Below are 13,348 nucleotides of genomic sequence, written 5' to 3'. Positions count from 1 at the left end.
TTTTTGGTCATTCCTAATGCCCTTTTGAGGAAGTGATGCTGAGCTGTCTTCCCAGACCTCTGGCTTGGTGCATCATTTATGCTGTCAGGCAACGAGTTCCAAGATGTTGACTCAGTGGCAATGAGGCTGTTCAGTGGCTTGGAGACAAACTGGCAGTGGTGGTGTTCCATGTATCTGCTGCTTTTGTCCTTCTAGATGTTCGTAATTGTTGGTTTGGAAAATGCTTTCTAAGGAGCCTTGGTGAGTTTATGTGGTGCATCTAGTAGATGATACATACCGCTGCTACTGAGCACTGGTAGTCAAGGGCACAGCTTTGGTGACAGGCTGGTTGCTTTGTTTCAAGCTGCTTGTGTTGGAGCTGCACCCATCTAGCAAACTCTTGAATTGTACCTTGTTGGTTGTGGTTCAGCTTTGGAGTGTTGAGTGCTGAGTTACTGAAAGATCCGTAACATCTATTCTTGAAGCCAAAATACCTGACTAGTCCAGTTCAGCTTCTGGTCAGTAATAATACTCAAGGTGTTGATAATGGTCAATTCAGCAATAGTGATACCATTGATTGTTAAGGGGTGGTGGTTAAATTCCTATTGGAGATGGTCATTACATTGCACTTGTCAGCCCCAGTATAAATATCTTCTAGGTCTTTGTGCATTTGGACATGGACTTCAGATGTTGAAGCAGTCCTAAGTGGTGTTCACCAATAGCAAATATGCCCACTTCTGAGGTTATTGGAAATTATGAAGATGCAGGTGACCATAATTATCCTGAAGAGCTTCTGCACTGATATCTTGGACTCGGGTGACTGAACCTCCAGTTCCCATAAACAACATGCTTTTCGGCTAGATATGATTGCAACCAGCACAGAAATGTCCTCTCGATTCTCATAGACTCTAGTTTTGCTGGGGCTGCTTGATTCTAAGTTTTGCCAAATGTGGCCTTGATGTTGGGGGCAGCCACTCTCGCCTCTATACATGTGTGAACCAAAGCTGTTGTGAGGCCAGGACTAAGTGTTTCTGGGAGAACCCAAGTTAAATGTAGTTGAAAAAATTACTGCTAAGCAAGTATTTTGCTTGATTGCATGGTTGATGACCTGTTGCAGCACTTGTTTGTTAATTGAGAGTGGATAGTTAGGGAAGTAATTAGCAGGGTTGGATTTGCCTTGCATGTTGTGGTCAGGATTATCCTGTGCATTTTTCACTATTGCTGTGTAGATGTTAATGTTATAGTTGTACTAGAACAATCTGTCCATTATTCAGCGAGTTCTGGAGCACAAATTCAGTGCTGTTGCTACTAGATCCGATCCGAATCTATCACATTTAGCACATTGACAATACCTCAATTCAATGAAGGGTGTGCTTGTGAAGACTAATATTCACACTACGCTGTCACGGACAGATACATCTAGGGCAATAAAATGTGAGGCTGGATGCACACAGCGGGCCAAGCAGCATCTCAGGAGCACAAAAGCTGACGTTTCGGGCCTAGACCCTTCATCAGAGAGGGGGATGGGGTGAGGGTTCTGGAATAAATAGGGAGAGAGGGGGAGGCAGACCGAAGATGGAGAGAAAAGAGGATAGGTGGAGAGAGTATAGGTGGGGAGGTAGGGAGGGGATAGGTCAGTCCAGGGAAGACGGACAGGTCAAGGAGGTGGGATGAGGTTAGTAGGTAGATGGGGGTGCGACTTGGGGTTGGAGGAAGGGATGGGTGAGAGGAAGAACAGGTTAGGGAGGCAGAGACAGGTTGGACTGGTTTTGGGATGCAGTGGGTGGAGGGGAAGAGCTGGGCTGGTCGTGTGGTGCAGTGGGGGGAGGGGACGAACTGGGCTGGTTTTGGGATGCGGTGGGGGAAGGGGAGATTTTGAAACTAGTGAAGTCAACATTGATACCATTAGGCTGCAGGGTTCCCAGGCGGAATGAGTTGCTGTTCCTGCAACCTTCGGGTGGCATCATTGTGGCACTGCAGGAGGTCCATGATGGACTTGTCATCTAAAGAATGGGAGGGGGAGTGGAAATGGTTTGCGACTAGGAGGTGCAGTTGTTTGTTGCGAACTGAGCGGAGGTGTTCTGCAAAGCGGTCCCCAAGCTTCCGCTTGGTTTCCCCAATGTAGAGGAAGCCACACCGGGTACAGTGGATGCAGTATACCACATTAAGCAGAGGTTCACCTGCACATCTGCCAATGTGGAATGTCATCTTGCGGCCTGGGATAGGGGTGAGGGAGGAGGTGTGGGGACAAGTGTAGCATTTCCTGCGGTTGCAGGGGAAGGTCCGCCTCTCCCTATTTATTCCAGAACCCTCACCCCATCCCCCTCTCTGATGAAGGGTCTAGGCCCGAAACGTCAGCTTTTGTGCTCCTGAGATGCTGCTTGGCCTGCTGTGTTCATCCAGCCTCACATTTTATTATCTTGGATTCTCCAGCATCTGCAGTTCCCATTATCTCTGATACGTCTAAGGCAGGTGGATTAGTTCAGCCTGGATCAAGCAGGTTTTTCTGGCTTCCTCACCTTGCTACTTTGCACTTCTTCCAAGTTGTTTTCAACACGGAAGGATGCTGATTGAACATCTGGAGGGTACTGCATGGCATTTAATAGATTTCATGCATGTTTGACTTGTCATGTGATTCATGGGATCTGGAGTTAATGTTGAGCCTGCAAAGGTGAGCTGCTTTTTGATATGTTACAGTGCCTGTACGTATGTAGAGTATTTGTGGTACACAAGGGATCTTTGTGTAATATATATGAATGAGAGTATGGCAGTCATCAATGCTAGATTGGTTTGTCTGGTTTTATTTATTTTTTACACTTTTCTGCATCACTTTGGGGTGATCGAGGATCTTGCTAGGCCACTTAATAGGACAGTTGAGGGTCTTTCACCTGCTACGGTTTTGGTGTCACGTGGCTCAGAGATGAGGATGGCAAATTTTTTTCCCTAAAGGACACGAGTGAACCAGATGTGTCTTACAGGGTCAAACTATTGCAATTTATTTTAGCGAAGTGAATGGTTGGGTTAGAGAGCTGACTTGGGGTGGAGCAGTGGGAGATGGCAATGAGAATGTTCTTCTGATTGCCACAATGTAAGTAGGGGGACTAATAGATTGCGATGCTTTTATGCAAAAAAGGCACCTAGTTTTCCACTGAAGGTCTTAGGGCAGAACTTGGGCAATGTAGATTAGCGCATTAAGCCACACCTATTTTTTTAAAATGTGAAGATTTAAAATAATTGCACAGCTGTTAGCATTTCGGCAGTCCCTAGCAGCTATTGCTGCCTCAGCTGACATCAAACAACCCCCACCGGGGATCATAATACACTTTGGGAAGCCTTTCCTTGTATTGAATTTCTCAAAAGTGGGAAGACAGAGACCTAGAGGGATAGAAAATACAGCAATTTCTGAATTTTGCTCATAAAGCAAGGCATTGTGTAGAGCGATGGTAAAGCTCAATTATTTATGTCTAGTCATAGCTTGATCCTGCGCATTTAACAAACATGACTACTGTGTTTCTTGCAGCTTTTCAAGATTGGGAATGCTCTGGGTGTGCACGGCTGATACCTAATTGTACTGAATGTGCTGCCTTGACCACTGTCGGAACAGTGAATGACATGAAACATATTTCCAAGTATAATCATCGGATAGTTCAACCAGTTGTAATAAAGGTGAGCATTTATGTTAGGCAGGAGTGTTAGTCTTTCTTATTTTGTCTCTTGTACCCCATCTTCTTTATTACCTACTGGTTTTGAAATTCTGTGTATAAAACAATGTCTGCCGAAATGCCATTGCGTTGGGTTTTTTAGGGCAGATTGTGATCATTTGTGATACTAAATTTCTTTTCAAAATAATTATACTGTAAAAACAGATCTGGGAAACTGGGGTATTTCTGTAACCTGTAAAGTATTCTACCTGAATGGGTGTAAGTGATTTTCCTTCATGCGGTGAGCAGACATGTTCAAATCCAAGTCTCTTATTTGTGAGATTTGGCATGCTTATGGAAAATGTCAAACTGTTGCTCTGAGGCAAAGGTAATACTGTGATGAAAGTGGGTTGGGGGAGGTGTCTTGTGACATCGTGCAGTATGTCTGAGGTGAAGGTCAGGTAACCCAAGTCCATGGTGTGGTTATAAGTATAATCAGCCTGATTAGTATATCACATGGTTTGTGCTGATAACTTGTGTATATGTGTTTAATGTCTATGAAAAGCATGTTTTTATCAATATTTGTAGAAGGATTATGTTGGTGTCTTTTGCGCATGGCTCAGCAAATTCATCCAAGGTGTATCAGAATCATGTAACAGCTTCAGATTTCGGTAACTATGGCATTACAGTTAGCTTTAACACCAAATAGTATAGGTAGGAGAAGACTAGCCCACTTCTTTCCTTGATTACTGTCACGGTTCCTCTTCGACACACACAGTATGAATACCAGGTGAGGTCTAGGTTTGGCACAGCTTCCATAGTCTGTGTGGTTAAATACTGCTTGTTACTTAGTGTAGATGTGAGCCATGTTTGTGAGTCACAAAGAGGTATGTTGAATGTAGCACCATATTCTAATCAGGTCATAGAATCATACAGCACAGAAGCAGACTTCTCAGTCCAACTTGTCCATGCCGCCTGACATCCCAGTCTGACTCAGTCCCATTTGCCAGTGTTTGGCCCACATCCCTCTAAATCCTCCCTGTTCATGTACTCGGCAGTGGTCTTTTAAAGGTTTCAATTACCAGCCTCCGCCGCTTCCTCTGGCAGTCCATTCCATGCTCGTGCCTCCCTCTGCATGGAAAAAGTTATACCTCAAGTCCTTTTCTAAATATTTTCCCTTTCACCTTAAACCTGTGCCCTCTAGTTTTGGACTTGCCTACCCTGAAGAAAATACCTTGACTGTTCACCTTATTTATGCCCCTCATGATTTATAAACTTCTATAAGGTCACCCCTCCGCCTCTGACACTCCACTGAACAAAGCCACAGCCAATGCAGTCTGTCTCTATAACTCAAACCCTCAAGAGGCAACATCCTTGTAAATATTTTCTGCACCCTGTCAAATTGAACAACATCCTTCCTGTAGAAGAGTGACCAGAATTGTATGCTTTAGTCTTAAAGTGGTATCACTAGTATCTTGTACAGCGGTAACGTGACATCCCAAATCCTATACTCAGCGCACTGACCGATTGAAGGCCGGTGTACCAAATGCCGCCTTTACCACCCTGTCTACCTGTGAGTCCACTTTCAATAAACTATGCACCTGCACATCTAGGCCTCTTTGTTTGGCAACATTCTGCAGGGCCCTACTATTAACTGTTTAAGGTCTGCCCTGTTTTGCCTTACCAAAATTCACCACCTCACATTTATCTAAATTAAACTCCATCTGCCATTCCTATGTTAGTGCTTACAGGCATTAATGTTTACAGAGAAAATTGAAAAGCAAATGGGACTAAAAACCATTTATTACAGTATCCTTTAAAAGCTAAAATTCTTGGAGATTGAATAGGTTACTGAAATGAGTAACTTGCCTACAGAAAAGGTAACTGCAATTCACATGATTATCAAGTATACGTTAGGTACTTTGATTACAATACAGCCTTGTGTTGAATTGCATTGCCCTAATTTTAATCCCATAATCTATGATTACATTGTACCGATATGAAATAGTACACAGTAAGGTTAGAATTCCCTTGTCATGACATTTTCAATTGACTACATAGTACCAGGGTACACAGTGTGCTTTCTGATTAATAACTCGGTTTTTGTAAATGTGATGCAGCAACCAAATTTGCATTGATTTGTTCAATCTTCTCCCGCAGAGTGGGTCAACCGTGTCATTGTCATATGAGGATTTGAAACACTTATATTCAGAATACAAGGAGATCATGGATGTGTATGCTGATGTTGGAGATTATGCTGAAAATGAAGCCAACAAAAACTCATATCACTTTCCTGAAGAAGAATCCAACCTGATTGTTCACTGGTGAGAATGAATTTGGTGAATCTAGTTATTTTTGTTTTTAAAAATAGAATCTCTTGGATTTTAGTAAAAGCATTTTTCAAAAAAAGTTATGTTTTGCTAGTTGAGGTTTCAGTTTATTTATTTTCAATTTTGTTTTTAAATCTTTTCTTTGCCCCTGTCCCAGTAAATGTTCTACAATTTTCTCGTGAGAGATGGTTATAATTGAGAGTCCTCCAATGAGAATGATCAAATAGAGTATTTGATTTTATTTGATCCTCAAAACAGACTTCTGAGATGATTAAAGTAATAACATTTAGTTAAATGGCAACTAGACCTTGCAATGAAGAGTTTGCTGATGATAAAAGCTGCAATTAATAAGTGTTGAACAAAACAAAATTGGTAGAGCAGTATTTATTAATTTGGTTAACCCATGCTACAGACCTATTTTTACTTGTTTCTATGATACTTCATTCTCGTGAATGTTTAATTTTGAAACTGTTCGTAGGATAATTTGGCAGTCGCCAGCCTGATTTTATTCACTGAGTTGCTTTTTGATTTTTCTTTGCCTGTTATTTTATTGTCAGTGACTAATATTTGTGTTCAAAATTAAGATTCGAAGCAACATCAAAAAATTACAAGTGACTTTTTTTCCCCATAAATTTACTTATTTTGAGTAGTCTGTTGTATCTCTAATGTTTTTACTTGAAACTGTCCACATTTCTCAGAGGGCCTGGATGTTGCTTGGATCTATTTGCTCCAGAGTAGTTGACTGAGTAATCAGATACACCAATGGATTCTGAGCATGTGGATTGTAGAGTTGTCACCACCTGTCAAGAGCATTAAAGCTATGCATATCGTAGAATGCTATTTTCTGCTTTAAAATATTTAGAAAGTCAGGTGACATATTTAATGAGTTTTAAGTAACGCTTATGTTGTTTTTGTTAATAAGAAATGTTTCTGCGTGGCAGTAGATATACAACAGACTAATCATTGCACAACTGTTAAAACTTCAATTATTGAATTTTAAATGCTGTAAATTCAAACTAGAGAAAAAGGATACTAATGCCTTTCACATCTAAAAGTACTGGAAGCAAAGAATCTGATCACTTGCATTTGCTCACCAGTTAAAAGATGAAATAAATCTCCAGCCAAACTTTGTAGCATTCTGTGAGCTTGCAATTCTCCATTCCTTATCATGCGAGCTATTGATTTGGTCAAAAGTCGTGCTCAGTGAGGAACTGAATTTTTCATTGTGCCACTGGCTTCACCATACAAAGGCAAAATACTGCAGGTGCTGGAAATATGAAACAAACACATAATGACTAACGAGTAAATTCAGTTCTAAAGAAGAGTCACACCAGATTCAAAACATTAACTCTTTCTCTTTCCACAAATGCTGGCAGCATTTTTAAAACAACTGAGTTTTTCTAGAGTTCTGCGTTTGTTAACTTCACCATCTTTGCTCATTTATGTATATGAATCATGCAATTCAGATTTGTAAAAAGGTTAATTTTGTTAAATACCCCTTTGCCTAAAAAGATTCACGAAGATGATACATTCCACCTCCCAGACAAACCTTCTAGTGTTAGATCTAGTCTTAGGATATCCCATTTTCTATTAGAGTCCAAAATCGCATGAAATTAGCCAAAGCTTGAACTCTTGTAACACAGTAATTGGATGGAGAAGTGCAGACCAGATGTGTGTCATGAAACTGAGTTTTCAAAGCATCATATGTCCTTCAATGTATAATTTCACTGTTAAATATCGTGCTCTTTAGATGGCATCTACCTACTTGGCAGTTCTAAATTATAACTGATAATTGATTAAAATACTTGCCTCTAATTTTGTTCTTTGCCATGCACTTGTATTATTTTTATGGAAAACTAAGTAGTAATTGATCTAAAATTCTGTAATATGAGCAGTAGTAACCATGTTTGTCTTGTTTCATCATAATCAGGAAAAAGCAACGTATAAATGGGATACATATTCTTCAAATGCTTTTTCCAAATTCAAGCATACTACCTTTTGAAAGTAAGGTATCCCTGAAGAAGTGTATAATAGCACCCAGTCGTGGCTCTCCTTTCCAACTCCTGGTAAGGAAGATTGAAATAAGGCAATTATGCTTTGTTATTGAACAATGAATCAAGATTATTTAGTTATCTAACCCTCATAAGTCAACTGCTTGAAACATTCATGGTTTATAAATTGGAATAGCAGAGCATTTTTTTTGTACTGACCAGTCTTCTCCACTGAAGAAACTTCTTAATTAATGTTTACTTCTATAATGCATTTCTATGATTCATTAATGCTTTCATTGGTCTTGCAAGCATATTGTGATTGAGGTTGATATCTTGCTGTGAGAGTGAAAGGGGAGAGACAAACTAATGTCTGGAAAATAGTGACCCGTGCAAATGTTACTAGATACATAATCCAGAGAGCCAGGCTGATGATCTGGAGATATGGGTTTAAATATCAACATGGCAGCTGTGGAATTTTAATTTAAGTAATAAATCTAGAATATAATGCTTATGTCAGTAATCATGGCCATGACACCTATTTTTGTTGTTAAAATTGTTGTTCAAATCTATCTGATTTATTCATACCCTTTTTAAGGTCTGTCTGATATATTTCCAGACCTATTCTAACTACCTTCTGAACTAGTCTAACAGGCCACTCTGTTCAATGCCAATAATTCAGTGTGGGCAATAAAAGCTAAAGTCACCAGTGAAACCCATACCCCTTGAAGGAATGAAAGAAAAACTTGAAAGGAATTAGAATGAAATTGATTGCAGTAGTGTACTGCCAATGAGTACACCTCAAACAAAAGGTGGGAAATAACAAATGTACAGTACAAAAGCAGAGCATTTCTAGGTGTTAAAAGTGCCATTTGTATAATTAAGGCACCAAATTAGGTAGGATGCTATATCAGAGAAGGCATACAAAATGTAGTTTGCAGAGTCTTTATAATTTAAACGTGTCTCAATATTAAATTATTCATTTGAGATTCTAACCAATAAGACAAAGGGAGACAATCTTGTGCATTAACTGAGGAAACTTTGGGTACATAGAACATAGAACAATACAGCGCAGAACAGACCCTTCGGCCCTCGAAGCATTGCAGTGGCTCTTATGGGATGCTAGAGCTCTTGCTTTCCAGTTCATTTTAGGACAGATCGATGCTTGTTTTTCATCTTTCTCAAATGTCTGAAGGACCTTTCTCTTCTGATTTGAAATGATCCTACTTCCAACTTTTTGTATGTCTTAGTCACTGAAAGCTGTTGCTTATTGACAGTTGACGCCACATCCACAACATTACATTCTGATTGGCCTAGGCTAGGCCAGGGAAGTAGGATCAGTCTCTTAATTGGCTCTTAAGGTTAATGGACACTGTCTGATGACACTTTCCACTATCTTCTGTCTGGCTCATCAAGTTGAGGGTTATGCATGAAACTGTCTTCTTCACCAAGTGTTATTACTGTCACTTTATGACTTTTTACTAGGATAAGAGGATAGTGTGAAATGTTCCTTTTTCCCTTACTAGAGAAAGGGAGGCATTTGCATCAATGATCCAAAGATTAATATCCTAGAGCTGATGCCTCAATTATTTAATTAGGCAAAATTCCTAGTAAATCGGACATTTCATTATCACAGACCATTGCTTTTCCTCAGAGGCATCAGTTCTAATTGGCTTTGTTCCTGTTTCGTTTGAGCATTTGGAGATATGTTACCTTTTAATTTTAAAAGGTGAAACTAATGCAGAAGGTAAGAAAATATCATTAGAGAAAGTACCTAATTACAAACTTAAACACATCATTACAAAGTTAACTTTAATATAGATGTTGCATTTGCTTAAATAAGTTAAACCCACCACCACAAGGACAGCTGTGGTTACGATTCCTTGATAAGGGCTAACAAGTCAACTATGTGCTGCCTGTCTTGATTAGCCTTGGAATCCTGGGCATGAGTTATACTTAATCTAAACAGAGACCCCCTCAACCTTACAGCTGTAACCTTAAGATTCTGTCTTCATTCTGTTTTTTCTAAGTAGTGAAAGACTAGAAACTGGAGAGAAAAGAGGGATTTGGGTGTCCGTATACAGTGGACTGTTGGAATATTGCTCTTTAATTCAAAAGGCAGGAATACAGTGCAGAACGCTTCAGTTCAGCAGAGCCAAGGTCAGACCCTGTCTGGAGTGTTATATTCACTTTTGGCTGCTTGATTTCAGGAAGTATACATGTGTTTCGGGACTGTTAATGTACAAGTTCATCAAAATTATTCTGGAGTATGTTTGGCTTACAATTCCCTGAAAAAGGAAAGATGATAACGATCTAATCCTTATGTCTAAAGGGATTTAGTAGAGTAAGTACTGAGAAATACTAATGAGCAATTACAGAACAAGGAGACCTCTCAAAGTTAGTGCCTGACTAGTTAGAAATAAACTCAAGAATCACTTGTCATACAGGAAGTGGATATTGCCTTGAATGAAGTATCTTGGGATTGGGAGTAATAATTGTTAGGTAAGGATTAGAAATAGAGGAGAAAGGTAAATAAATGGTGTTGAGATACAAAACCATCATAATATAACGGGCAGAATGGGTTCAAGAAGCTGAATTGGGGCTCCTATTCTTACGTTGTAGCCTCTTCCAACTCCTTAAGTGGATTGGAATTATTTTCTGAACAAGTGAATGTAATTGCATTTTCTAAAACAAAATACAAATCCTGCAAGCTTGTTCGTTGAGCCAGCTTTGTAATCAGGCCTATCAATCTTTATGTAAGAAGGGTGCTTGCAGTACTGGTTGGGATATGGTTAATTTGAAAGAAAATCTTGATCACAAGAATGTCTTGTTTGTGAGATTAAAAAAAATATATCTTTTACTTCAGTTTGTGTTTCATTAAAATCATTGTAAGAAAATCAGTGAAAATTTCTGCTTTTGCCTACTGAGCTGTAATTGAAAAACTGCCAAAATGGAGATGCAAAGCACAGAGCTGAACTTTAAATATCTGAGAGATGAAAGAGACTAATTGAAGTGGGGGGAGTGGAGATTGAGAGTTCGCAATCTGATCTTTTGGTATGCTCAGAATGTACTTGCCTTTTTGTTGTCTTGCTTTCACAAAACTAAGGTAACCATTTGAAATGAGTGAAAATTTAGAACCATATGTACTGGTTACAGCAATATTTTCTCTCCACCCATCCCTTAAGACAGGATCGCTACAGTGCAGATAAAGACTATTCGACCCATTGACTCTATACCAACCCTCTGAAGAGCATCCCACCCCAAACCTATTCCCGTAACCCAGCATTTTAAACACAGCTAATGCATCTAACCCACACATCCCCAGGCACTACAGGGTAATTTAGCATGGCTAATTCACACGGTCTGCACATCTTCAGACTGTGGGACAAAACATAAAGAAAATGGCCTGGAATTTCCTGAAGATTTACACAAAACAGAAAGTTTGTTTGACAGAAAAGACTTGAATTTCCTCTATCCTTAGTGCTACTGAGTGGAACTTGTACTGCCCATTCAAGTAGCTCCACTGCTGTGTAATCTAAATGTAAGGCAGGAGATTCCTGCATTTTTGTCAGTCCAAACTGCAGCTCATATTTATCATGTTTCACTTTTGTATTTTTCTTCAATGAGATTGCACGGTTCAGAAAATACTCAATGCATTTTTACAGCACTTGAATAAGTTCTAATAAAATTTGAAAAACTTTCGTTGTTGCATTTTGTGAAATATGTTCAATGTACATGAGGGATAACTTGATACTTTCAAACTTTTTGTTCGTTTTATGCATGAAAACTAAATTATGTGGTATCAGTCAAAACTTCCCTCGTGCTGATTGCTTAGATTGATTTCTGCCCATTTTATGGCTAATTTTAGGTTGAGGTACATCTATTAAATCCCCACTGAAATATTGTCGTAAACTTGCTTGCGTCAACTTATTGTAAATTTTGACTTGGCAGTTACCCTGTTTGAAAAATTCTCAGCCAATCAAAGTTAGAACTTAAAGTAAAGATAGTCTAGATGTGTGGGATAGAGGCCAAACAGTATTGAAATTTTTACTTGCTTACCAGGGAGAGGCCACGATAAAAGACCATGATCATAGTCAATTGACACCTCGAGCGATCGGGTTCAGGAGAGTTAAGATTGTTCTTTTTAATGCGTTCTATCCCACAAATCTAGATGCAATCTGTTTCAAGGAATTGCCTACTTTAAGGAATCAAAACTCCACCAAAGCTGAGAAAGATGTACATAAGTTTCAACAATATATTGTAATACCGTCTGATTTTATTTCCCCCTCTATTCTGTTCTAGTCCCACCAGCTTCAGGTTGGACACAGCTGGCTGTTTGTAGGTGGGGGTAATCTGAAACTTCATATTAATGCCTCTGAGAAATGTGCAGAACAATGTGGTTCATTTTTAGTTCTGCTTGAAGAAGGTGATATTGGTATGTAATCAAATTTACTTGCTTTTTGTGCTACTTATTGTTCGTATTCTGTATAGGACAATATCTTTGCTGTTTCAGCTCACGAGCTACAGGTAGAAAGTCAGTAATTGTTTAAATTATTTTTAAGGTTACCTACTCAATTTTTTAAAAAATCATTTTGTTTGCATTTGTTTTTGATTCTTTGATTGCGAGTAGGGCCACTGGAGATTCTAGTTTGTTCTTCACACTCCCTCTGCAACCCTAACCTAGATAGGGATGCATCAGAAATCTGTGCTTTCCCTGATGACGCTTTACTGTTCCAGTCTCACTCCATTTTGCACCAGTATGGGAATAGAGTGCTGCTGCAGCAGATCTGAAGTGTGGCACAGTTGGAGAAACAAATAGCTGGTAGCTGCCTATTTTGGAAGAAAATAACTTTTCTCCCTCCAATATTTTGCATTTCCTTATAATGAGACTGAACATGGCTGCACTTGGAGTGCATTTTCAGAAATTGTGTTTTTGCCTCCTGCAAACTGTACCAGCGCAGGAATTCTGGGCACTTGGGCTTTACGGGTGGCTGTGTAACAAAAATTCAAACTCTGCAAATAATAGGAAAATGCAACAGAAGCAGGATTTCCATTTTTGGACACGGTTATCATGTGCTAAATGGTATCTCAGTAGGTTTAACTGTTATAAGATGGCACCAAGTTGCAAAAATTCATCAAAAAAATCAGTAGGGGGCATTGTAATGCCTAAATTATAGAATCTCTCAGTGACTATTGCTGAATTGATTGGGTTACTGCACATGTTGGATCAAGATATTCTGTTGGTTATATAGATGTTGGAGCAGTGCAGATTGGAGTTGAGAATCTGAAAGAATCCACTAAAGTTGAAGAATTTAGAAATTCCACCAGTTAAAACAATAGTTATCCAGGAAAAGTTAGATGATGTTAAAAAGCCGAGTGCAACTCCTGGCTGTCAAACTGACCCACCCCA

At 39.4% G+C, this 13,348-nt stretch overlaps 1 protein-coding gene across 1 annotated transcript in view; it reads left to right on the top strand.

Moving 5' to 3' along the window:
- The window catches only part of c21h6orf89 (chromosome 21 C6orf89 homolog), a 39,750-nt gene that overhangs the window by 18,541 nt on the left and 7,861 nt on the right, over positions 1–13,348 (top strand). The window contains exons 3-6 of the mRNA XM_048553020.2: positions 3,500–3,645; positions 5,781–5,944; positions 7,881–8,016; positions 12,241–12,373. Coding sequence (XP_048408977.1) covers positions 3,500–3,645; positions 5,781–5,944; positions 7,881–8,016; positions 12,241–12,373 — 579 coding nt within the window. The remainder of the gene's footprint in view (positions 1–3,499; positions 3,646–5,780; positions 5,945–7,880; positions 8,017–12,240; positions 12,374–13,348) is intronic.

Source organism: Stegostoma tigrinum, chromosome 21 (genome assembly GCF_030684315.1).
Source record: "Stegostoma tigrinum isolate sSteTig4 chromosome 21, sSteTig4.hap1, whole genome shotgun sequence".
In the NCBI taxonomy this organism is placed as follows: Eukaryota; Metazoa; Chordata; class Chondrichthyes; order Orectolobiformes; family Stegostomatidae; genus Stegostoma; species Stegostoma tigrinum.
The sequence above is the reverse complement of the archived record's forward strand: the minus strand, read 5'-3'. Positions and strand labels throughout refer to the sequence as shown.